Below are 25,306 nucleotides of genomic sequence, written 5' to 3'. Positions count from 1 at the left end.
AGATTTTTTTATAGTAAGTATTACTTACTTTTTTATAAGGATGTATACAGATTAATTCCAAAAAGATATATTTTCAAAAAAGAAGGTCATAAAGTATACCTACAACAAATAATCAAAAGCACCTTAAAACATCGCTTAACATTCTCACATTTTTCTTAAGCGGATGTGATTATCCTTAAATTTCTATGAACAGTAAAAAGTAAGCGCATTATATTTGACGCTTTTTTTAACCGATTGCTGCCCTAATGCTGGCAAAGGGTCTCTTCTGCCTCATTCCGAAATAATGGAGGTTTTGTGCCTTAAGTATTAATATTATCTAAAAACTATAGTGAATAATAAAACTTAATCGAACTCTTCCACATCAAGAATACAAAATGACAAGCACACTTCACAACTTTGTCACACTATTGAGAGATATTATTCTCGTCCAGTATGCAACAAATAACGTTCAGTGTATGACCGTCGGTAGCGTCGCTTGGAGGCAGGTATTGTGCCGTGCCACCTGCGAAAACAAGGTGTGGCGATGCGGGAGGAAAAATCATACCTATTATGTACATACCTCTCACCTTGCTAATAGTTTCCTTTACTTTAAATAGCTACTTGTATATCTTGACGAAATATTTATGTGAATAGCTTATTTTTACAACTTTTGAAAGCCTTATATCGTTGTTAAGTGAAAAATTAGCGTATACAGACTTGATCGTGGAAAGTTGATCTTGATCAACCTTTATATGTGACTAGTAAGAATTTTAAGTGGTCTTTTGGTACATAATATATGTCAATGCCACACATTAAGGCTCCCTTTCGACCTAGTGTAATGTAGTGATGTTGGATTATTCCGTAATTATAAAAACTTTATGTTGCTAATTACTAGCAGCTATCTTATAATGTATCTTCATCATATTTGTCATCTAATGACCTTCATGCATACCTAAATGACAAACTGAATGCGAAATCACTTTGCCAGAAGCTGTAGTGATAGAAGCAATCAATATAAAAACTTATCACACCTAAAGACTTAAAATAAAAATGTCTTATAAGATCTCCAAACGCACTCAAACCCGAAATACTCACTCAAGAATGAAATAAAGCACAATGGTACAAAAATAACAATACAGAATACATACTTACAATCAAGAATCATTAGACACTTATATGACGTGAGAAAGGAGAGCCGTATCGTTAATTAAAGGCGGTAATTTGACATGCTCTGACAGCTAATATTATGTTGAAATTGATTTGTGTTCAAAGTTGAATTAATTTTGACAGAGTCAATAAGCCACCGCTTTCTTACAAGTGAGAAACGTAGTGAATACTTACGTAGACCTGTTTAATTGATGATAGAGAGCAGACAGTAAAATAATACCGATGTTATTTTATTAAAAAATACGATTGCCAACAGTAACTGAGTACCTGTGGATCGATTTTATATCGTTTCAGAATTATAGTTGGTTTGTTACATTATCTGTTTATTATAATAACCTGTCGCTGGATGTCCCGTGTTGGTAATTGTCTTATTTGGAGCCAATTCAAGCAGCAAAATGCTTTACAATAATGTTCCTGACTGTTTATTATAATATAACGCATAAAAACTTTCATCCTCCTATGCTTCTTTCCCTAAGATTAGGTACGAACAATGTATGACCATATTATAAACAAAATTTTCTCACACGGTTCCATAATCGTCCTGTGTTGTAACTGACAGTGCTGAAATAAGCTGTACAATTTTGATTTTTTAATCAAGCCTTGTTAAAATACCCGTGTAACGTTATCTATAGAAGAAATTCCAAACTTGTTAACATACCCGCTAGTTACCAGCATTATGCAGCAAGAGTAATTATAAAGGGAGAGAACAAAAAGCATCCAACGCGATACGCAGTTACAGCCGACAATGGCCCAAGATAACGAGACAGGAACCTATTTAAAATACCTCTAATCGAATATGGCTTTTATGGTTGTGTTTAACACGATTATTATATTTTAAGAGGGCTCTTGTGACTTGCACTTTGTGCGTATTGGAGCGGGTGAGGTGTCGAGCTGTCGAATAATAGCCTCGCGTCCAAACTGATTGATTGATGATGCACCCGGCGAAAACAGACCGGCTACCTAATTAAATACTCCCGTCGGCACACCACTGAATGACGGGAATGTATGATGAACTGAACGATTGACTGCCGATTGATTTACCTATTGCCTTTTTGTAGGATTCTATACGTCATAAATATTTTAATGTAAAGATAGCCCATTTAACAATTTTGTTCTCTATTTTATCTGAATCTTTAAAAGTCATTAGAGTGATAGAAGCAGCTGATAACAATGCAAAAATATCCTTTATAAAACACAAAATACTCACATAAGAAACATCAATAAAATACGCGAGAAATTCACAACATTTCTTAGGAGTGATGTGATGTACTCTCTTCAAATGCTTGATACTTATCAACTAATTTGATGCAACTAGTATTTGAATACAGGATCTATGAGCCGTCTCGGTTGCCGCAGTAAGATATAGTTACAAAGCAGTCAATTACATCTTATTATAAGCTCGTTTAAGCAGTAAACTATGTTGTATGGCTAATATATTCAACAGGTAATTTCTAAGTTTAAGAAAGTATTAGCCGTGTCACATTTATTTAATTTTTATTACTCCATTAAAAATAAAGAAAATTTGTGTTATGTGTTTACTCGCACTTTAAAATTTTGTGGAAGCAGGAAAGGAAATAATAATATGTTAGCTGAAGTAAAATCTAAGTTAACACCGAATCGACTTATTATGATAGCGATAAATACTATTCAGTAACTTAGATGTACCTGTAGCTTAGTTACTTACTTACAAAAAAGGTATTTGGATAAAAGAGTTTAATATCCGTAAAAAAATATTACTGGTGATGTACTGCGAATCATTTATTTACAAATTATACGAGCTGTCAAGTTGTCAACAAAATTATTTGTCGTGTTTGTATTTAGTGTCGTGTATTCACTTCGTTTCTTTTATGTATATCACTAAATAAGAAGCAGAACATAGTAAACCTATAAAATGGTTTACTATCACACATCTGGAAATGTGAGAATGCTGAGAAATATTATCATTGATTATGGTGAGGCGGTTGAAGTCTCACCCTATGAATACATGAAGTCATACATAGAAAAATGTCCAGAAACGATTGAGGATACCAAACTATCATGGATAGCGGAGACATTCCTGAGCTACTACAAACATGAAGATTTTTTGAAAGAAATCGCCTCTCATCTATCTGAAGAGCTCTCTGGCGAAGAACAAGACTATTTCATGATTATATTCCATGCTGTTATTTTCCGGATTGAGCCTAAAGATATGCAATTACTTTACAAATGTATCTTCAATTTAAATAGATCTTTGTTGAACACATTCACAAAGTTTCTTAGTAATAATGAAGTCTTGACTTTCATTTCTCAAGTAGCTCAAGCTCATTACGACACTAATTACATCACACAGAAGATAATTGGACCACTTTTTGAATGGCAACCTTACATCAGTGAAATGGGACATAGTTACGCAGAATACGTGAAGAAAATGGAAAATAGAAAGATAAAACCTCCGACGGTCCCAGTTCAAATGAATGTTTTAAATCGTAAGAGTAAAGAACCAACGCCACCAGCTCCATCTCAACAATTTTCTTTGCCATCCACTCCACCAAACTCATTACATGTCAAAAAAAAGCGAATGCTCACTAAAAGCACTATTGATCAACGACTAAAACAAATCCACGAAAAAAATAAGCAGAAAGCAATTCATCTCTTGAATGACGTCAAGAGCAAAGACTACCACTACGCCAAATCTGCCAAGTCGGAAAAGTACTACAAAAGAATTTCTAGTATCAAAGACGAAATGGAAGGTTCATTTGGTAAATGTTTGACAAGACCGCGGCAAAATGTCGTTAAAAACAATAACCCTCAAGTTAAAGAAACTGCCGCGACTGTTAAAAGATTAAAAAAGAGAATTCAAATGGAGGAAGAAGAAGAGATACAGTGGTTGAAAAATGTTATTTGCTATAGAAACACTGTGAAAATTGAAGAGATCGCTGAGCAGGACCGACAAGAGAAGGAGCGTGAGCGATTGTTAGACATAGAAAGAAAACATTTGATGGGTTTGATTACTTATGAGGAAGCTGTGCTTGCTAAAAAGAAATTACTGGAGGAAAACAAAAGAAAGTATGAAGAGTTTTGTAAAGAAAAGCGATCTTGGAACGAAGAGATAGAGCGATGGCGTAAATTGGAAATGGAAAGGAATAAAAAACAAGCAGAAAAACATTGTATAAACGAGCTGAATGTACTTCATGCCAAAAATGAGAATGCGATGAAGAAAAAAGAAATAGCTGCCGTATTAAAGAAAGAATCGGAAACGATGCTAGCCAAGGCCCTTCAAGTCAAACAAGAAGAGTTGGAACGTAGAATTAAAATGATAAAAGAAATAAAAATACTAGAGATAATTGCTAAAAAAGCAAGGGTGCCCAAAATCGTTGATTTAACAGAAACAGCCGGGATGGGTTTCCTTTGTGAAATGTCTATCGCTGAACTACAGGAGAGACTGAGTGCTATGAAGATTGGACTTCAAGATGAACTTGAAAGGAAAAAACAACTTATCAATGAAGAAAAGCAATCCGCTACTCAAGAGCTCGATGATGCTAAGAAAACTATTAAAAATTACATGGAAGAGCGTGCGCAGATGCGTCAACATAATAAAAAACTTAATAATATTGTGTCTCTGAATAAGTCGACAACAAAAGACATCGACGACTTGAAGAAGATTTTGGATGAGAAACGCATTATGAGAATGAAATGGAATAATCCTTTGCCGTTGTAATGTTTATCTTGTAGTTCGTTTCATATTTCCTTATTTTGTGTTGTTGTTAATTTTAATAAAAATAAAAACTTATGTTCTTTTTTATCTGCTACTTAACTGCATACACTAAACTGTGTTTTATTTTAAATAACACTTACAGGACTAATTACGTTTGATTGATATTAAGACCAAATTAATTCATCGGACAGGGGTTAATATTACAGTTTACATTAAATATGCGAATAAATATGGTATATTTTACTATTGTGTTTCGCGCAATTTCTATTCAAAATCTTGTATTTTCAAAGTACAGTTTAACGTTAGGTTCAAGAGGGTCTTTAGTAATTGAATATTGGACTAAAATAAAGAGGTCTGGATTAAATTAGTTGATTGCTCCATTCATAATATTTCCATACATGCCCGAGATGAAGATGTCTCGCAATAAATTCACATATGCCCACAGACTCGACAACATTCAGACATGCCTCGCGTATCCTGCAAAATAATAAAAATATATACCTATTAAAAATAAGTGTAAAAATGTATAAAAGCCCAGCATCCCCTGTTCAGCCGCTCAAGGGTGTTTTTATTAAAGTAGTTAATTTCGGGTCTTTACCTGTATACCTTATTAGTACAAATTCTATAAATCAGTAAGCGTATATCGGTAGTAAGGATATTCTAAGCTCTTGTTTTTTGTTTTTGTTAAGACTGTGCAAGTAACGGATCAGATTGTTTTAATCTAAAAGCAGCTCTTCAATTAATTTCATATGCCTCTAATAGGCAATGGTGTTGAAGAAAATTACTGGAGTACATAATATTTTACAAAATAATTTATATAGCAGCTATCGATTTCATTCGCAGGCGTTCAGATCTGCATAACATTTATGTCTGCAGTAGTATAGAAGCAAGACTAATGGTGTCTTGAGGCGTCGCTCGATGCGCAAGCGTGAATTGGTTGCTGCCCTTAATTAGTATCGGAGCACAGATATATTAGTAATTGGAATTTATAGTGCAGATTCGACACCTCGGTTGATAAACGCGAGAGCAACGACCAACCATTAAGAATATAAAGATATTCATAACACTTGTATTATTGACACTAATGTTAATAGCCGTAAAATTTCCCAACGTACACAGGTGATAATCTGAGCTTAAATAACCCAATAACTCGACGTTATCAACATAATATGTATCGAGTGACGACGTATCCGAATCGAAGAAACCTAGTCAATATAATTTGGATTAAGGCAATAAATAAGGCGGGTTCGCCCGTTCATTTGTATCAGCGTATAATTTAAATTCTTTAACGCCAATGTTCAAGATTACGCGGCGAGATAGAGGCGCGGGCGCCCGTGTCGCGGCGACAACCACCAAATAAATTTATATTTCCGACCGACACCGAGCTGACTTCTCTCTTTGTAGATAATTCGGCCGGTAACGTTGAATGACTCTATTAACAGCTTCCCTTTTTGGGATAAATGTCGACTTTAGGCAGTGTCGTAGCGCGCTCTTATCTATAGTGTGGGATGATCCATGTCGTTCCGCACTTACAACTTTATTACTTTACACGTATTGTGTTGCGTCCACTAAATATTTGTAATTGATAATAAATTTAACCCATGACATGTATACGATAAAATCGATTTAATATGAATCGGAATTTATTAACATAACGAAATATTGTTGGTTGGTTAGACAGACACTATATTTTAAAACGTCTCTAATAGTCTTCGCTAAAATCTAATTTAAAAATTGCCAAAGGATTTAACAGATAGCAGATCTTATGATGTTAAATGACCACGGACTAGAGTGAAAGTATTTTGTCCGTAAAAAAATCAATAGCACTATAAATACGGCTTCTCATTTCAAGATTAAGCTGATAACAGTAAAACGTCAATAACCACCTAATTGGGAGAGAACACTCTGCCCACAGTCGGCCGAGCCCGTCCTTAATAAGTAGCTCACAACGAGATAATTTGGCCGATAACTTAATGTGCTTACATTTCGAATCTGCTCATGATTTTATGGGAAACTATCACGCCGTATATTTTTTCATTGAATACTCTTGTGAAATTTGTATCGGGACTTTTATAACCTCGTGTTTTGGTAACATATGTGAACAAGCAAATACTGCCTACGCAAATCGATGAGAATGCGTGTAATATAATCGTTAGTGATGTCTATCGTTTCTATGCAAATTTTAATATTTAAATCGATAATCATTATAATTCTAGTATATCGATCATCAGTTATAAAGTTGTGATTAATTAAAATTAATTTATGTAGTAGTGATGCGAGTGGAAGTCGTCACTCAGACAGTTTATATCTATTTTCCGTAACCGTTTAATTTAAATCGTCTTCTCACCTTTTACGTGTTTTTGTTTACTTATGATTTGAATATCGGCACGCTGGACTTTAATATCAAATTCGTTTTATTACACTCATTTTATTTTATGGGATATGAGGTTATGTTCTGAATGATTGCGCTCTCTATAAAGTGGTTATTGGGAAATATGGATCTGAGATCGTGGCTTCATTTAACTTATCATAATAAAAATAGATGTTTATTGTAAAAATGTTTTTTTTTGTTTACTTTAGATTAAAGAAATGCATGGACAAATGTAGGCATACAATAATATATGTATAGGTAGTCGCTGTAGCTGGCTAACGTTTTTATGAAGTAATTTACATCTTGTAAGGTTGAACATTAAATTCACAAGTTATTTTAAAAACAAGACTCTACCTAGGTTTTCTGCCGAGGCATAAACAGTCAAAACAATTCTGAACGTTATAGAAACTGCACTTGACATGCAAAATAATCAAAACATACATTTTATTATCGTACAATATCTCAAGCTGCAAAGTGTAACACTGAATATCTCAATTAGGTATCCTGTTTTGTCGTCTTACATTAAGTTTGATTACAACCTTATATAAATCGAGCTTCATTCATGTGCCGATTTTACGATAAAAATTCGTAAAAGATTTTATTTAGCAAGATGTTTCGATATGCTTCTGCAGTTGAGTGCGGGGCTAATTTTATATGTCAACCCAAAATTCTCGACGCTCCTTATGGACGATACATTAAAACCCTGTCGCGAGGTTGGCTTGGATCGAGGCGATCAGCTGGGTCCTACTAAATTGGCAAAGAAGGCGAGTTAACATTCTCAAGTCAAAGAAATCCGTCGGCCCCCTGCCGATCGTCCCGACTAATTTGCACCAAACTCACGACGTGAGTGGAGGCTTTTATGGTGTTCGTTGTGACTCTGTTCCGAGTGGGTATATTAAAGAATTTATGTTATGATTGCTCAGTCAATTTGCATAAAAATAATATGCGAATTTTATGTGCCAATGATGTCATATCCTCCGGTGTTTTGTTAAGAAATGTGCGAAAAAATTATACACGAATAAACGCTGTTTTCGTAAGTTAACGCGATTACAAATTTAATGTCTTCATTTTTAAGTGTCGAGCTTTTTCAGAATCTTTAATTGAAGCACTTATTTATTATTTGGTAGTTTTGATACATTTTTTAATAAGAATGAATATTATTTCATCAGAACAACGAGTCAACAACCTTAAATAAAACTCTAACGTTACTAAAATAAATAACAGCTTATCATCGTAAAGCTATCAAATTATTTATATAATTTATGACAGAAAAAATCTTGTTAATTTATTCAAATCCATCACTTATAAACAGATACATACAAATCACTACAAATTAATTAGATATCATAAGTCTAATAAAGCGATAATGATGATAATAGGATATGTTCCACTAATGCGGGTAATGTTAACTAATTTACAGATGACGTCATATACCATCAACGTTTTTTATTTAAAGTTTAAAATCAGTAGCGCGATTCACTACCACTATCGTCTATTGAATTTTGTATGAAAATCCGATCGGCGCCTCTAGTGAACGACGTAGGAACTATTTTTGTAGTACATTTTAAATGTCAAAATCTCGTTTCTCGTTGGTATTGACCGTACAGGATCGCACTAAAGAACTGTTTCTTCAACAGCGTTATCTCAAACTACTGCAGTGATTTTGACAAAAGATAGGATCTGCGTTAAAAAGGTGAGAACTGGGGATTTAAACGATGTGAACGCATTTCCTGTGGGCAGATGGCAATCCTTTTTTTAAACGACTTTTTCAAGTACCTACTTTGAGTTTCGATATTTGTGAAACATGTTTTTTTTTACTTTTACCTATGTATCGTTTTCACAATTTAATTATTTATCCAAAAGATGAAGTGGCAATTAGTTTATTAGAGGCAAGACAATATTGACTTCCTAAGCTAACCAATACCTATCTGGTGGTAGATAAACTACCCTTATAAAAAACTAGCTGACCCGCGCAACTTCGCTTGCGTCACTTAAGAGAATGGGTCAAAATTTTCCCCGTTTTTGTAACATTTTTCGTTGCTACTCCGCTCCTAATGACCGTAGCGTGATGTTATAAAGCCTTTAACCTTCCTTGATAAATGGGCTATCTAACACTGAAAGAATTTTTCAAATCGGACCAGTAGTTCCCGAGATTAGCGCGTTCAAACAAACAAACAAACTCTTCAGCTTTATTATATTAGTATAGATATCAGGACTTAATCGACAAGTAAGCAATTACAGAAATCCGTCAATATTTCTGCAACCATTTAGTCTTCATCTACAAATCCTAGTTAAACATATAGAGCAAAGTCGTATAATGTAATGAAATCTCTACTGAGTAACATAAATATAAGTTATAAAGGTTCATATCGGTGGTATTAGCAGTTTTTACGTGTTAAAGTATTGGAGTGATAGCGAGCGGTTCACACCGAGCTCTTAATCTGAATCTCGAGCTCTCGGGACTCTGTGTGACAGGAGCAAGGCGCACCGGACGCGTATTTACTAAATATTGTATAAGAAGTAGAGTCGGTAGAGTTTTAGATTTGGATTTGATATTTGTTTTGATTCTTGTGTTAGTTTTTTAAAAGTTTTTTTATTAAATTTTATTTATTTTAATTTAAATTCAATTTTTATTATATGTAATAAGTTACAAAATATAGGCCATTTTAATTTATTATAACATAAAAACTACAGAGGTTTGAGTGTAGAGTACGAAATGTTTTTTGAAGTCTCACTGTTTTATACTCTGTATTTAGAGTTTGGTCTTTGGTTTATATGCCTGCCCGGTGAACGGCGATAACTATTCTTCTATCAAAATAATAGTATGGATATTATTGTTTAGCTTTACATTATCATGTAAGTAGTAAACACTGTTTTACTAGTAAACCAAGTTTGATAAGCTTTCTTTATCTTTTTTATGCAACAAAACATTTTTTAAAACGTTAAGTTCGTTTTCACAACAAAAATATTGTTTACTTTTGCCTACACTTTACACAGACCCTCGCGTTCAACTCAAGCTAACTCAGCACCGTATTTCAAAAGTACGCCGTGGTGTCCGCTCGGCGCTTCAAACGACGCACAAAATTTATTGTTATTGGGCCGGCGCGCGTACATGCATCCACACTCCGCGGCTATCACGAACCAACAACTTTATCTGAGCACCTCACTATTCCGAATAAACGTAACGACTTTATTCCGTGTAGGTGATTTTTACGACACCTCTATAAATATGCTATTTTGATTTGTCTGACAAATGGAGTCTCAAGTGATCTTGATTTAGTGTATCAATGTCCAATTAGTAGGATGTTTGTATTATAGGTAGTTGTTATAGAAAGTTTTGTTTTAACTGTATGTCACAATATTCCGATAGACGGGTGACATTATAAATCATGTACCCTGGACATTAGGTGACACTAGTATACCAGTTTTAAGAAGTTCTTTGGTGAAGAAGATCTCTGGTAATATATTGAACAATAGGAAATTTCAAAATATATTTTTATCTTTCTACATGAGTGAACTCGATCTAGAGTAAATAGCCAAGCAGATATATTAAGCTTCCGTTAAAAGTTTTCTTTCACAGTTACACGTATCAAAGCCAATACAAATCACAAAAATTAACACCTAAGTACAATATTTTATGCGCGCGACCACACGTAAAATAATATTTTCGTTACCTGACAATCGTTATTATACCTCAACTGGTTATGAATCCAACCAAAATATTTTTTATTCCCTTTATTTCTAAATTAAATCAAACCACTCACCAAAACATTTTTATTACGATGCTCTAATAGGTTCATCACAAAGCGATCTCTGTAAACGTCCATCTAATGTCCGAGGTCTCAGAATAACACCGCTGGAGTCCACACGATACGCTATAAAATTTCTGCGCCATCGCCAATTTGTTAATGATACGTAGCATCTACATAATATGAACATTTACTCGCAAAGTACATATATAATATAAGTATAAGATGGAATATAACTCCATTTGCCTCCAAGTTATGATTAGGTCATGCGAACGTTTTTACATCTAATGTTTATATTAACTTAGCTGGTCTGTAAATCCTATTTTAGCTTCGATATTTATTGTCGTAATGAAATATATCAAACGTATAATAATAGTTCTTGATCTTCTCTTTGCAGATTATACGTCATCGATGAATGTATCACGGTAGGGATACACAGAAGTGAACTCAAGAATGGAACTTGAGTTGAATATTGTTTCGTCTGCTGGTAGTGGATAAATTGCATAGATGTTGGTACTAACTATGAACTTAAATGTTATATTGGTTCTCAATGAGACTTATCTGTCAGTTGACAATTTACAGATACATCAAACAAGATCTCGGCGATCCAGAATATTAGGTAGAGCCACTGCACCATCTCTATTGCACTTATGTTTTAAGTTCACATGGTCTAAAAATCCTCAATCTGAAAGATAGGGATACAGACAAGAGAGAACAGAAAATAATCAGTAAATTGTGAGTGAATTTACTGCCGAATACACTCGCAGTTGATCCGGGAGGGAAGTCTTTACAAATTAATATACTATCGAACAAAAAAGTAAGTATAGTATCTGAGAGATCGCTACCTATCGTATTGTTATTCCCATCTGGTTTTTCTTACCGATCGGCTTTCACCTTAGTGATTGCTGATATCCGGGAAGGAATGAATCGCTTTAATTACAAAGCGGAAAAAAGGATAATTGTCCTCACGAAACGTGCCAAAGGACCGAGAATTATGAGGTTTACTACTCTATCTTCCGTTTATAATAATGAACAGGCTTATTACCGGATTTGGTGCATATTTTTTACACACTGATATCATAAAGATAATTATTACGATGTTAATATTAACCCTTCTTTGCATAAATCTTTACTTTCTATTGTCATTCTCTTTTGAAAGTAACTGCTTATGATCGGTTACTTAATGTAATTTGTAATTGTTATGAGTTCCTTAATTTTATAGTTTGTCAGAAACAATAACATTATTTTGTGTTGATAATAAGGTAATCAAGTGGGTACAATCACTGCCGTTCACTTGAGATTTAATCTATTTATGTATTTTAATATTAAATACTACTCAAGTCTTATTAGCCTAGTGGTTTAAGTTACGCCTCCCATGCAAGTAGTCGAGGGTTAGTACCCGAAGCAGTACACAAATGACTTTTCGAAGTTACGTGTGTATCTATACTTTTTTTTTTTTTTACAACTCCCGCACTAAGAATTGCTCTTGTGTCGCGGGACTTTTACAAACATACAAACAACGGACACAAAGCACAACCAGACCCGAAACAATTATTTGTGGATCGCACAAATAATTACTCCGTGTGGGAATCGAACCCACGACCTCCCGACGCAGTGGTATTGGCGTGATGACCTCAACCACTGCAAAGCTGAAGAGTTTGTTTGTTTGTTTGTTTGAACGCGCTAATCTCGGGAACTACTGGTCCGATTTGAAAAATTCTTCAGTGTTAGATAGCCCATTTATCGAGGAAGGCTATAGGCTATATATCATCACGCTACGACCAATAGAAGCAGAGTACCAGTGAAAAATGTTACAAAAACGGGGAAAATTATGATTCTCTTATGTGACGCAAGCGAAGTTGCGCGGGTCAGCTAGTTAGAAATAAGTATAACTTGTTCCAATGGAGAAGGAAAACATAGTGATACAACCCTGCATAGCTATGAGTTTTTTTTAACAGTTCTTGAATGTCCGCAAAGTCTCCAAACCACACTTGATTATCGTGGTGGACCAAAAACAACCCCTCCCTCATGCCGAGAGCCTAAACCAGCAGAGGGACATTAATAGGTTATATTGAATTTGTTATTCCAGTTTTTTTATGGAAAGAAATAAGAAGTAAGAATGCTCTTAAGATGCCTAATGCTCCTTAATAGTGCCTAGAAACCAATTAATCCATTTCTATAAGGATTTATAATATTAAAAAGCAAATTGGCTTGGACTGGCTATTTGTATTGTTTGTAGAAGTAGTGTTAATCATATTAAGGTATGTCATCATAGGTTATCTTGAATGTTTATAATTATCCTGTACTGTTTTTTACTCTGCGACTCCGGACTGCCTTTTGGGACAATGGTCTAAATGGTATTGTGTACTGCTGTCGATCACGAGATGTAGTGTTTGGTTCCGGGTTGGGCAAAGCGCTATCGGGCTCTCCCGATTTTTATAGCTTTTTTTCTGCTTTTATTATTAGTATACTTACTATTAGCGTTTTCTTAGCTTCAGATGGTTAAAGCCTTCCTACAAAACTTTATCGAGACCAGATAACCGTGATTCATTTTATATCTCAGTACAGTTAAGACCTTGATCGAAGAAGAAGGCCTAAGCAATAAGGTCTCTTCCAAAAGGAGAACAGTGTCCATCATTGTTACAGGTTTATTTGATTGAAGTGTCGGTATCGAATGCTAGGTCAACTCATTCAGTCAATATAATTATCATTTCTGGTATACCGCGGAAGATTTCTTTTATTTGATTAAAATAAATGTTAATTCTAAATATAAATAGAATAACATTGTAATCTGAGCTTTAGGTAAAAGGAGAAAGAAACCAGGCTTGTATATTTAATTATTTATTTTCACATTTTTGTAATATTTAGGTACGTATGTCAACTTTCCTATATTTTACAATAATAATTATTCTTTTAAGCAATAAATAGTATACAACGCTTGATTGTAACAATATGTACAAAACATAACTAAGGGCTGCTCGGAACAACGTTGGAATGCAAAAGCGCCCGCATCAACGATTTCTATAATATAGTGCCAAATTATAAATACTTTAGTGACCCAATGATTCATTATCTAAAACAAATACTTTTCAAATGTACGTAACCATCTAAAAGTAGTGTAAATATTTCTAAATTTGTATTATTCGGTAGATATTAAAAGCGTTAGGAACTTTTTTCTCCTGAAACCGTCCGTTTTACCACTGATAATAATACTTTGGTATACCCCCTCGAAGTATCACGATATCTTAAGTACAAACCAGTTAGTACCCATGTCAAAATATTTATAAGTATAAGGGTGGGGTCCACTGAGCGACTGTAGGCTATAAAGATCTTACATTAAATAACAATTGCGTCACTGACATCGCCAGGTGCACCCGACAACAATAATCTATATTCACCAACAAATCACCATGTATTTATTCTTTTACCTAAAACGCGATAGTTTGTGCATCATTACAATTAATCTTTCTCGTCCTCTTTATACTAATTAACAACTCAAATATCTACATAGGTATTTACATTAATTTACAAACTAACTGGAGTATTAGCACTCTAGAATCTTAATTTACATAATTATTCGGAACATGGACATTCGATAGGAATGATAATTGTAATACTTTATGTAGGTAAAATGTAAATAAATTAATTATAATGACTCTATATCAACGATCGTGTTTTGTAAGTTGTAGTGGTAAATCGTTGGAGGTCGGCGGTCTCTGCCTGCACGGACTCGGAGATCTCGATTTCCTCGCGTTCCCCGGTCTCTCGCCCTCGTTGTCACTCTCGTCGTGGACATTTATCTCCTCATCCGAATCGGAATGGGATTCATATCCACGAGCTAACTGTATAGACTGAGCGGCTAATAACGCTGCTGCCGCCGAGTGAGGAACGAGTGACTTGAAGGCACTGTTTTCTAACGCTGGGTGCGGCTTGAACGCGCTTCCGTCGAACGTGGTCTGTTGGGACAGCGCCTTTAATGCGTTAGTGTCGAACTGCGCCTGGTGTGTGAAGGCCTTCAGGGCATTCGTGTCCTGGTGCGAGAGAGCCTTGAATGCGCTATTTTCGCCGCCCATCTGAGGGGTGTGGTAAGGAGCGCGCGCGGGGGACAAAGAACGCGAACGGGAGCGGGAGGGGGAGTGGGGGAGGCGGTGCGGGGGCGAGCCGCCACCGCGCTTGAGGAGGTTCATGCGCTGGTGGCGTCTCCACTTGGCTCGTCTGTTGGAAAACCAAACCTGTCAGTAACGGTAAATAAAAATGATTAGTATTCAGTTGTGTGTTAACAAATTCATTAATGCAAATCGACAAAAAATGGCAATTTTGATCTGACATAGCTGATGGCTGTCTAGAATGATGTAGATTTATGTAAATATTCAAAAGATCAAAGATTAGAAGTAATTACCTGAACTCGAGCCTCAGATAGCGAAGTCTTAGAAGCTAATCGTTCTCTAGTAGAGACGCACGGGTAGTGGGACTTTTCAAATTCTTTCTCCAGTTCTTCAAGCTGGTCTTGGCTGAACGTGGTGCGGTTTCTTCTAAACTTTGGTTGTTCTCCGTCTAATGATCCTGAGTCATCGCCATCGACATCTGTTGCGACAAAGCAGTTCATTGCTTAAAATGTGCTCAAAGAATAAAATATTATTCTAAAGAGTAAGTATCCTTCTTTTGCGATGTAATCTTACCTATAAGTCCTCGACCGGATGACAAGAATCCTTGCTGGACGGCATCAGGATGTGGTACTCCGCCAGGAGGCCCTGGTACTCCGGGAGGCAGAGGCAGGGTTCCTGGAGGCCAGACACCACCACCGCCTGCCCAGGGGAAAGCACCGTAGGGCGGCGGAGCAGCGTAAAGGCCGTAGCCAGCAGCTCTTGCAAACTCCGCCGCAGCTCGCTCAGCCGCGCGGTTACGCAGTATCCTATTGATAGAGGAAACGCTGGGAGCTGTAGCGTTTGTACATACGCCTGTGGACAAAGAGACAAATGTTAAACACTGTAGAAAGAGAGAGAAAACATTATTTAATGTACATTTTGATGTACCAACATATGTGAGTGTCACTCTCATTTGAATTTGAGTTTCGAATTAACCCTCTACTGCATAGTTATGTATTTTTTGTATATGTAGTATTATCCGTACATGGTTATATATTTTTTTTTGTCGTATTATTTCTAAACAAAATATAACGTAACGATTAAAACCTATTTTTGCAATACAGGCGGTATATGGTTAAGAAATTCAATACAATTTAGCTTCTCCACGCAAAAGCTTCCTTAAAGTTCGTTACTATTTAAAAGAAAAGTAACATTTTAGCTACACACTCAGTAGTGAATGTTGTTTTTCAAGTGAAGTAATATGTACGTCGATGGTTATACTCAAATGGTTTCACTGAGCTGTGTTTAATATTAATAAATGCCTTTGCTGGTGTACATTTCGCTTTGAGCACGCATATAACAATTATGTAGTGCAGTTTCGAAATTCTATATCCGTAGGCTGTTTGCGCACGGTTGTATCATTAAATGAAGTACTAGTGAACGTTGTAGACTTATTCTATATGCATATTTTATTATTAAATTCATAACAGATGAGGCAATCTACCCAGAACATAGGAGTAAAGAATGTGTTTCCAATATATTAAAAAAGCTAACCTTAAATAACAACAAACACAAGCGAAATTTATTGTCCATCTACAAAACACCAACGTTATGCCCATAATATCATAATTATATAACATAATCTTGCGTTGGAATTGATGCTTTCAGTATACATATGAATTGGCCTATAACCTCATATATTTCAAACTAATACACTGTTGGAAACTGTGCTTGATTAAAAAAATAAACAAGAGAGTGGTACAATCGTTACAACAGATAGTAATTTTCTAACCGTCGCATAATTGTCACGTTGCGACTGTTCATCATATTTGCAAGTTTGTTGCGCCTCGTGTGCGCAGCTCCTAAGTGAACGCAATTCTAGCTTAAAGTACGATGTGCATAAATGAGCAACAGCGCGTTAAAACCGATGCGTCATTGGTCGCGTTTTTAAAGTGCCTGCTATTATAACATTACGTACGGACATACTCAGCTTATGCTACAACAACTTGCTTGTACAATTCTGAACTAACAGAACAACAGAACATTCTGAGGTTACAAGGCAATCGAAATTGACATTCCCCTATAATAGGAGAATGCAATCCAAATCTCCTTACAATGTCTGCGCTGTTGACGACGTCTCTAATAAAAGTGTTTAAACATCTCATGAAAGCCTAAGTGTGAACAAAGCAGGGCCTTACTAATGTACACCTAACTATGATAATGATTCAATCTAGTACACACGTTGCCAATACATAATGTGCACTTAGCCAAGCGATATCTCGTCATATTTGATATAGCGCGTGTTGTAACATAATCTAAATATGTGAGCGAGTTAAATGCGTGCAGTCAGATCGCGTGCCGACGCAACCTTGGAGAGCCATCCCATGTAATTTTCAGGAAACACTTCGAGTAAGTGCCATAATTTAATCATAGCCTGTCCGAGTGTAATTGTCGTAGGATTTGATGTTGAAGCTACCGAGCGCCGAGCGGCGAGCTGATCTGCTGTCGGATATTTAAAATAACTTACTTTTGATTGCTCCTTCATGATACTCTCACAAATTTATTTCTCATTTTAAATATTTAGGTATTTCTTTATTAAAGACCATCAGATTATAACATTAATTCTCTTGCTTAGGTTATTAAAAAAAGTAAATAGAACCAAATGTACAGTATTTTTAGATGGATACAGCATGCGCAACTAGTGAACAACAAGAAAATGCAAAATACAGATTTAGGAGAAATATTACTGACGATAGAGATTAATAAAAAACCAAAGTGTTTAAAGTAAAGATTTAAAGTGCTTGGGACGAAGTAAACTTAGTCTCCTCTAATGCAACACTGAAAACGTTCGCCACTTTACCCGTAATTACTTTACTCAGACATGTCGTGACAAACATTGTGTTTTACAAATCAGTTACTTCAAAGAACGAATACAGTATTACTCTACCTTTGTCCAAGTAATTACTTAAATGTTTCAATTAATCCTAGCCAATTAAACGCTACAACTAGTCGGTACGAAAGGGTAGAATCAAAAGGAAAACAGATTGTCGTTTGTTCATAAAATAGCCCACTAACGTAGCACACTATTATTGCGTTTTGATATCCCAGTATAATGCAATAATTTCGATTGCAAGCCACTTACAAGCTCTAATTGCCTTTGTAGTATAAACAATTCATTAGAAGCAGAGACAACAGCTCACTTTAAACGTACGAGTATTACAAACGCTTTGACGTCCGCGTCCCAATACCTGGAGACAATTTACCTCCGTTTACGGTAAATAGATCTATTCCGTTTATCGAAACCTATCATTTAAATAGCTACCTATTGTGGACAATTATATCAGGGAACAATAATTGAACGTAATTGCTTAATGTTGTTGTTCACGTTTGCGAATAAACAGACATTTTCTAGACACGACTCGTTATAGGAAATTACTCGTTTGAGCATAAAAAATAAACCGCCCCGTCAATTGTTTGTCATAAGGAAGCGGTTTGATAGGCCGCTGACATGAATGATAATTATAATAATAACGAGCTGAGACTATCGCGATTTATAAAGATGGATTTAAAGGCGGTCACCGTTGGTAATGAAGCTCTATTGTGAGGCGGGCCGGCGCGCTTCGGCGCAACCAGCGCTTGACGTATCAAATAAAACACAAAACGTACCTGTTATAATTTACTCAAAACACAAAGCCTTATATAGTATAATGGTAATGATCAGTTGCGCGGCTCGATCATTGTTAGCACGTCTAAAAGCATAAAAAGGTGGGCTCTACACAATTTGTCGGCTCGTAATCGGTGCGCTGAGACGATGCTCGATAGAACGCCTTCTGTGCCGCTGGACGTCAAAAGCTTGATATGGCTGAGAACAGTATAATGGTGACTAGTCATCACTTAGCCGCCGAGATCTCTAATTATAATGGGAGCAACGTTTTTCAAAAAGAAAACAAACCGTTGAAAATCTCTTAACGTTTTGTGGGAGCTCAGCGACGCGTCGCCGCTACTTAATCTACTTCGTTCTCTATTCTTTTAAATGACAAAAAACTTCAATGATCTTTAACAGAACAGTTAAATTGGTTTTTGTCTAGTAACAAGCACGTAGCCTATCGATAGTTTCGATCGACATCGTTCTACGCGGGCGTGTTTTCAATTTGGATAAGTCGATAATTTTGTTATAAAAAAGGAGCGTCTTTAAACGCGTTAGGTACTGTCAATGATCTGATAACATGATACTTCATCACTTAAGACATGATACAAAATTCCAAACTTTTCAGCAGTTTAGCGCATTCAAAGTGTAGATGTCAATTACAGTTTTAAAAGCGCATTGCTAATATCAATAGCATTTTCACTTGCTCTTTTAAACGGACAATGCGCGGCGATCAGTGGTCATAGTTGTACTATTTGTTTAGAGGCAGATCATTATCCATCAACAGGTTGCAGGTGGGAATGCGATATCTATAATTGTTCTTTTAATGATTTGGGATCGGGCCCGGATCCTACGTGCTTAGTCACGGCCATGCAATTTGTCTAAAGTCGTTTAATCATGATTAGTCACAATAGGGTCCGCTTCTATTAAAAGGTTAGATGTCTACAACATAAAGAACGTCTTATACTTCAGTACGCAGAGGCTGTCGGTAAAAGCACAATTAAAAGCTGACGTTTTTTCTTGTTCTATCATTATACAGCGGAAAGCGATTAATTATCGAATTAACAACTTTTATACGTGTTCGCAATATAAAAACAACATTACTGCTCATTACACGCGTTTGAAGGATGCCTGTTCTTTGCAATTATTGGACTATAAAAATTATAAGCCAATGAGCCGCAGCGTTAATTTAATACCGGCGGGCTTTTCACTCGTTACATTGGTTGTGTGTTGTTGTATATCAGAAGAAATATTAACACGAGATATAGTTCCCGTAGCATCCTAATAAAAAGCAAATTGGTTTAAAAATCTTAATGTTTCTGCGTCGGAGTGTTGTTAGTTGGTACCTGCCTAAAAGCGTGGCATGTCCAAAGATAAGACACTCCGGCGCCGTCTGGCTATGGAGTGTTTAATCGGGTTAATTTATCGATAATTGACGGAAAACCTTTTTGTTTGTAATGCCGGGAAGTAACAGTAATTGTCACGCCTTTGAAGATTTACGCTCGTTTCTAAATTGAGACATTAACAGTCGGATCTCGTGCCTAATGGTTTGGAATGAATTTGTTTGTTTGTTTTACTTATACCGGTTTTCCGATACGTACCAGTGGCCGAGGTGTCGACGGATGTTGGATTCTATCGGACCACGCTAATTAGTTTTAGACAATCTTTTTTAATGATGACGGTAATTAATTAGTCGCAACGGCGAAAATGTTTGTGTAAATTATAGTGTCGAATACTAATTTCCATATCTGTTTATGGTCTAATTGGTTAAACCTATGCAACATGCTTGTTTAGAATGGAATTTTAGTTTATTCCGGTGTTAAGCTGTGTAAGTTGTTCGTTTTGGCAGTTAAATATTTATTACCCGTTAAGTTTAGACATAATCAGATACAACTTTGAATACATGGTTGTATACTTTGTTATTTGTAGGGCCTGCGAAACATGTAATGATATTCAGGAATATTTTGATTACAATTGTTTCAATAACTCTTAAAACTGTTTGAAACTCAATCCAATTGAAACATCCCAGTGAAAATAGAGTTAACAGTATCAAGCTTGTCGATTTATAATAAGATATTATAATTTTATAGAATAAAAAGACTTTAAAATTATGGACATAAAATTGATGTAAATAAAAATAAATCAGACAGCAATTCACAACATTGCCAATCGCACAAAATCGAACCATATACCTTTTATAGCTTGTTTAACTCTGTAACATAGAAATACGTAATATGTCCACTATCAACTACCTACCGGTTAAAAATAAATCAATAAATATTCTACAATGTAATTTTTCCTATTTATTTTGAACGATACCATGGAAGCCGTTAGCAAACCACTTATACTCATGCACAATAATCACATCTGCGTTTTCTAATTGTAATTAATACCCTTTAGAAATTCCCAAGTCTATATTTGGACTCTGACCGGTTGTTAATGAATGAAATGAAGGACAAACGTTGCAATTATTTGTTTTTCTTGTAGGAAAAAGGAAATCGCACGTAACTGCACTGAGCCTGTCTGTAATTAAATGTAATACATAGTTGCGTTAGTGTACATGGAATGTACTTGAACGCGTTCAGTTAGACTGGAATAATCATAAAAAAATAACTTTTTCGTTCTTTACTCCACAAAACACCTTTTAATAAATAAAATGTTAAGTTATAAAGAACTAGAATCAATTAATTTAAAATCAATAATCAAAGAACGTTAATCATATTTCATAATAAGACGTCATTAATTTTGTTAATTGCCCGATTAAAACATATTATGACTTTTATTATATCTGTCGTATTTCAACTCTTCCTTGTTCTTTAGCGCAAAGGTGTTCATCAAAGCTCAAGTTCTAATTCTGTGACGATTAGAAGCTTCCTTCACTGCTGTCCATCGAAAATAAAAATCACGTCGTCAGTGAACGCGAACGTCCAGAACCAGTTAACGAATGAGTGGCGTCACGTCGTCTAAATGAATTATTGTTGGCTTTATGGGGAACATAAAACGATGAGATCGGATGCAATCAAGCGGCACCCGCCGCGTCGACTGAGTAAAAAGGTGTCTGTACCTCCAGGGGGCCCCAGCAACCGTTGCGCTAAACGCCTACCCTACGCACATGCGCACAATTACACCGACTCGTTTCAATTAGCCCTCAATGGCCAGAGCAACAAAAGATGTGCCAACCCGCAATGAATTATCGCCGCGCCACTATCTAGTCCGATATCATTTGAATAACAACCTGTCGCGCGCCAGAATTAAACCCCGACTGAAAACTCGCCGACCAGCGCCGACATTACAATAAGCGATAATCGGAACGATTTATTTATGTACAGATACCATTCTTGTGCAACATTCGTCGCTTTCAAAAGTCACAAAGCCCATTAGGTAATTCAATAACACGACAATAGCTGAGCAAAAACCGATCAAAACATTTTTTTATCGCGCCATGTACTGCCGACGATTAAAGGTTCTCCAAAACCGAAATCCGAAATCATGACCGTGACCCTCTGGCGCGGGCAACACTGTTGATGTGATGCACTGCTGGGAACCAATTTAATGCTGTAACAAATCAATAAATGTATCGGTTTATTGGAAGCTGTGTAGAGATCGATTTGATTTATTTCGACCGTACAATAACGGCGAACGAGGTGGGACCTTGTTAGTAAATGTCAAAAGAATCACAAAAAAGCACTCGCTCTATCTCGTAGTACATTGTCCCGTAACGACGTAGCGATTCGGAGAAATCGGAAACAAAAGGAAAAAGGCAATCAGAAATATAAATTTGAAAAATAATCGTAACTAAATGCATATCGTAAAAACAACATTAACAGGGAATAATAAATTATAAAAGTGTTTTTATGGTGGACTCAAAACATTTTAACACCCCAACCGTTAAAGTTACTCGTCATCCGTTTCGCTAATTAATCGGCGCCAGTCAATAATTTGGGTTACACGTAACCTATACAGTTTGTGGGCTAAGAATGCAATTAATCAAAATATGGTCAGTAGCTAGAGCCGGCCGTAACGCCTCGTAAACCGATATCGATTTAGTAGATAAGTTGCGCAAGCCATTGTCCAAAACTGCCTCGTCACGGTTAACAAAGACGGTAGTGGGTACCTTATTAAAATTTAGCCTCTCGGATGAGCCGCTCTGTTTTAATAACTGCTCCTTGGAGCGATCGACAGACGCGCACCGCTCTCCGAGTGCTCGCGTTTTTGACACTTCTTTTGTATTCGCCGTTTGTATAAATATTAAGTTAAAATAAATTGGGTTGCTTGGAACGTTTCATATTTTTCTAAATAATCTGAAGTTTGATGGATTTTTTTACTAATTCTTTTGATAGAGTTTAGAAAAAGATGTGCCCGATAGTCTTGAACGGTGCACTATTGTGTTTATAATGTAAAACAGCTGTGGTAGGAGAAATTAAATTTGGTAGTTCTACGTGCCGCCATCATTGTGTGGCGAGTGCAGATGTAATTTTAATCAATTTGGCCAGTCTGAATAGGTGCGCGCGCGGTGATTCGGGCACGCGCTTATGACAAAAGGCTCAACAGTTGAGCGTGATCATTTTGTTATAAATTTGATTAAGTTTCTATTTCTAGAGATATATTTCTTACTCGTGCAACAGACCTATAAATAAGCGCATATCCACTGTTTAATTATTTAACTTCGGATAGTCACATTTCGTTGGAACTCTTAATAAATTTGGCACATAGCTTTTTTAATATGTTTTCCAATGAGAACTTTATCTACAAAAATTACATGCTTATGTATGTATGTTTATTGTTATTTTTTAGTAAAATAGGTAACATAACTAAAAGTTGATTGCTAAATGCCAATAATATTTTCATTTAATTAGGTATAGCATATACAAAGCTTGTAAACTATCTATATATACCTATTTAATAAATTAAATATCGCTTTCAATTATCATTTATGCATATATTTCAAATATTGTTATAGTTATTTGACTAATAAGTCAGGTCTAGTTGTTGAATACTTCTACATCAGCAATAGTTAGGCGAGGCTCCCTGGCCAGCAGGTGGTCCGCGCCGGTCAACACACTTTGATACACCGGAACCATCGACAGATCTAATAGAATCAATCATAACTACAACCCCGCTCGTCGCCGCCGCGGACCAAACAATGCGCCGGTGCAATAATGCCATTCAATTTGTATTAAATAGTAACCGCAAGAGATAGCTGTAAATTTTAAACGTTTCCAGTCGAAACACAACAGAATTTATTTAAATACGCCAACATTTACGACAAATATGTGAGCATTTACGCAAAACAACCGACGCTGACGTGGGATCGCGTGCAATTTTCGCATACAACGGAGGCATGAGCGCTCACTGCGCTCGAGCAATTATTTTAAACACATTTCAACAAATGACGATAATGTCAGCCGGCCGCCGAGATAAGAACAAAAAACATAAAAAATAAAAGCGTTCACTGAGCAATTGTTCGACCCCTTATTCATAAGAACGCGTTCACATTTTCAAAATGGCACCATTCATTTTTACTTATTGGAACCCATTTCCCGAAATTATTAATTTCCGTGTTTTGGAAGAAACCTCGAGTTAAGTTGTGTAAACCGTTTTCGCAAACTTGTAAAATCAGTTTAAGTTTAAAATTAACTCTATAAAATTGTTTGCTCAGATCTTGATATAAAAACTGTTTTCCAAGTATGATGAGGTCATGTAAATAAAACGTGTTTCATATAGACGTTAACCCAATCATGTGCTCTGAAGTTACGGCGCCCCCTGCAGATTTAATGGCCGCGAACCAATTTAACAACTCAGTTTAGCACAGTGTTTCCCATCAAGAATGTTATCGTCTTCTAATCCGGTCCCCACTGATATCGTAAACCAGAAGAGGTCTTGTAAGCAAAACCTGTTTCAGTGCGATCGCATGCACCCTACCGAACTGAACTGCACTAGAGAAAACATCAAGGCGAAGAACGACCCTTGACGGGGAACGCTTTAATCACTTTTAATTAGCGACGCGATTTTGAACTTTAAGTGATACTGCAGTAAGATGTAATTAGATCGCTTGGATTATAGGTGCTTGAGTCGTCTTTTGTCTTATAAGGCGATGTTTAACGTCACGCATGGGCACGAGAGGTGTCGTTGGTGCAATTATCGCAATTGGCTCGTTGGCCTCTGAGCTAAAGACGCCCATTCGTACTGCAAGATATGTGTGCGCATGTTCGTGTGCCGTCGTTACATTATACGAAGGGACATTTCATTCAATGTCCAGGCTAATCGTTATGTTTATACTATTAAAGTGGGAAGCTGTCGAGTGGCGCCAGACTGCAGTTGCTGATAATATATCGTCCAGCTAATATAAATTACAAATTTTGTTAAAAATTGTAGACAGGGAAATAAAAAATAATGAATACTAACGAATAATAATAAGTTGAAATTGTAAAAAATGTAAATTTCTCCCGAGGAAATTAATGTTTTTATTTTAATATAATAACTGTGTATATAAATATAGTTGCATATGTGTAACAACGACGGCTTATAATCAAAGCCCTCGGCTATAGTGACACATTTATTGTGCAGTTGGCTGCGGGCCCGCGGCGCTACGCGGCGTTTTTATTTATTGCTCTT

At 36.0% G+C, this 25,306-nt stretch overlaps 2 protein-coding genes across 4 annotated transcripts in view; one reads left to right on the top strand and one right to left on the bottom strand.

Annotated features, from left to right (window-relative positions):
• Nucleotides 1–2,951: 2,951 nt before the first annotated feature.
• On the top strand, nt 2,952–4,953 carry LOC142974136 (cilia- and flagella-associated protein 99-like). The gene has a single exon (XM_076116294.1). The coding sequence runs from the start codon at nt 3,038–3,040 to the stop codon at nt 4,841–4,843; it is 1,806 nt and encodes a 601-aa protein (XP_075972409.1). The 5' UTR covers nt 2,952–3,037; the 3' UTR covers nt 4,844–4,953.
• An 8,856-nt stretch (nt 4,954–13,809) lies between these two features.
• Nucleotides 13,810–25,306, bottom strand: part of LOC142974428 (paired box protein Pax-6-like) — a 35,367-nt gene continuing 23,870 nt past the window's right edge. For 2 of the 3 annotated variants that reach the window (XM_076116750.1, XM_076116751.1), the window contains exons 4-6: nt 15,640–15,918; nt 15,360–15,544; nt 13,810–15,192 (exon numbers count right to left, since the gene is read on the bottom strand). In XM_076116750.1, the coding sequence (XP_075972865.1) occupies nt 14,623–15,192; nt 15,360–15,544; nt 15,640–15,918 (1,034 nt within the window). In that variant the 3' untranslated portion in view covers nt 13,810–14,622. The remainder of the gene's footprint in view (nt 15,193–15,359; nt 15,545–15,639; nt 15,919–25,306) is intronic. The other variant, XM_076116752.1, reaches the window with a different exon arrangement.

Source organism: Anticarsia gemmatalis, chromosome 7, assembly GCF_050436995.1.
Source record: "Anticarsia gemmatalis isolate Benzon Research Colony breed Stoneville strain chromosome 7, ilAntGemm2 primary, whole genome shotgun sequence".
In the NCBI taxonomy this organism is placed as follows: Eukaryota; Metazoa; Arthropoda; class Insecta; order Lepidoptera; family Erebidae; genus Anticarsia; species Anticarsia gemmatalis.
This window is presented reverse-complemented; position numbering and strand designations above follow the sequence as displayed.

Excerpts from the sequence above, each read along its gene's own strand:
- LOC142974136 (XM_076116294.1), top strand. The coding sequence starts at position 3,038 with ATGGTTTACTATCACACATCTGGAAATGTGAGAATGCTGAGAAATATT.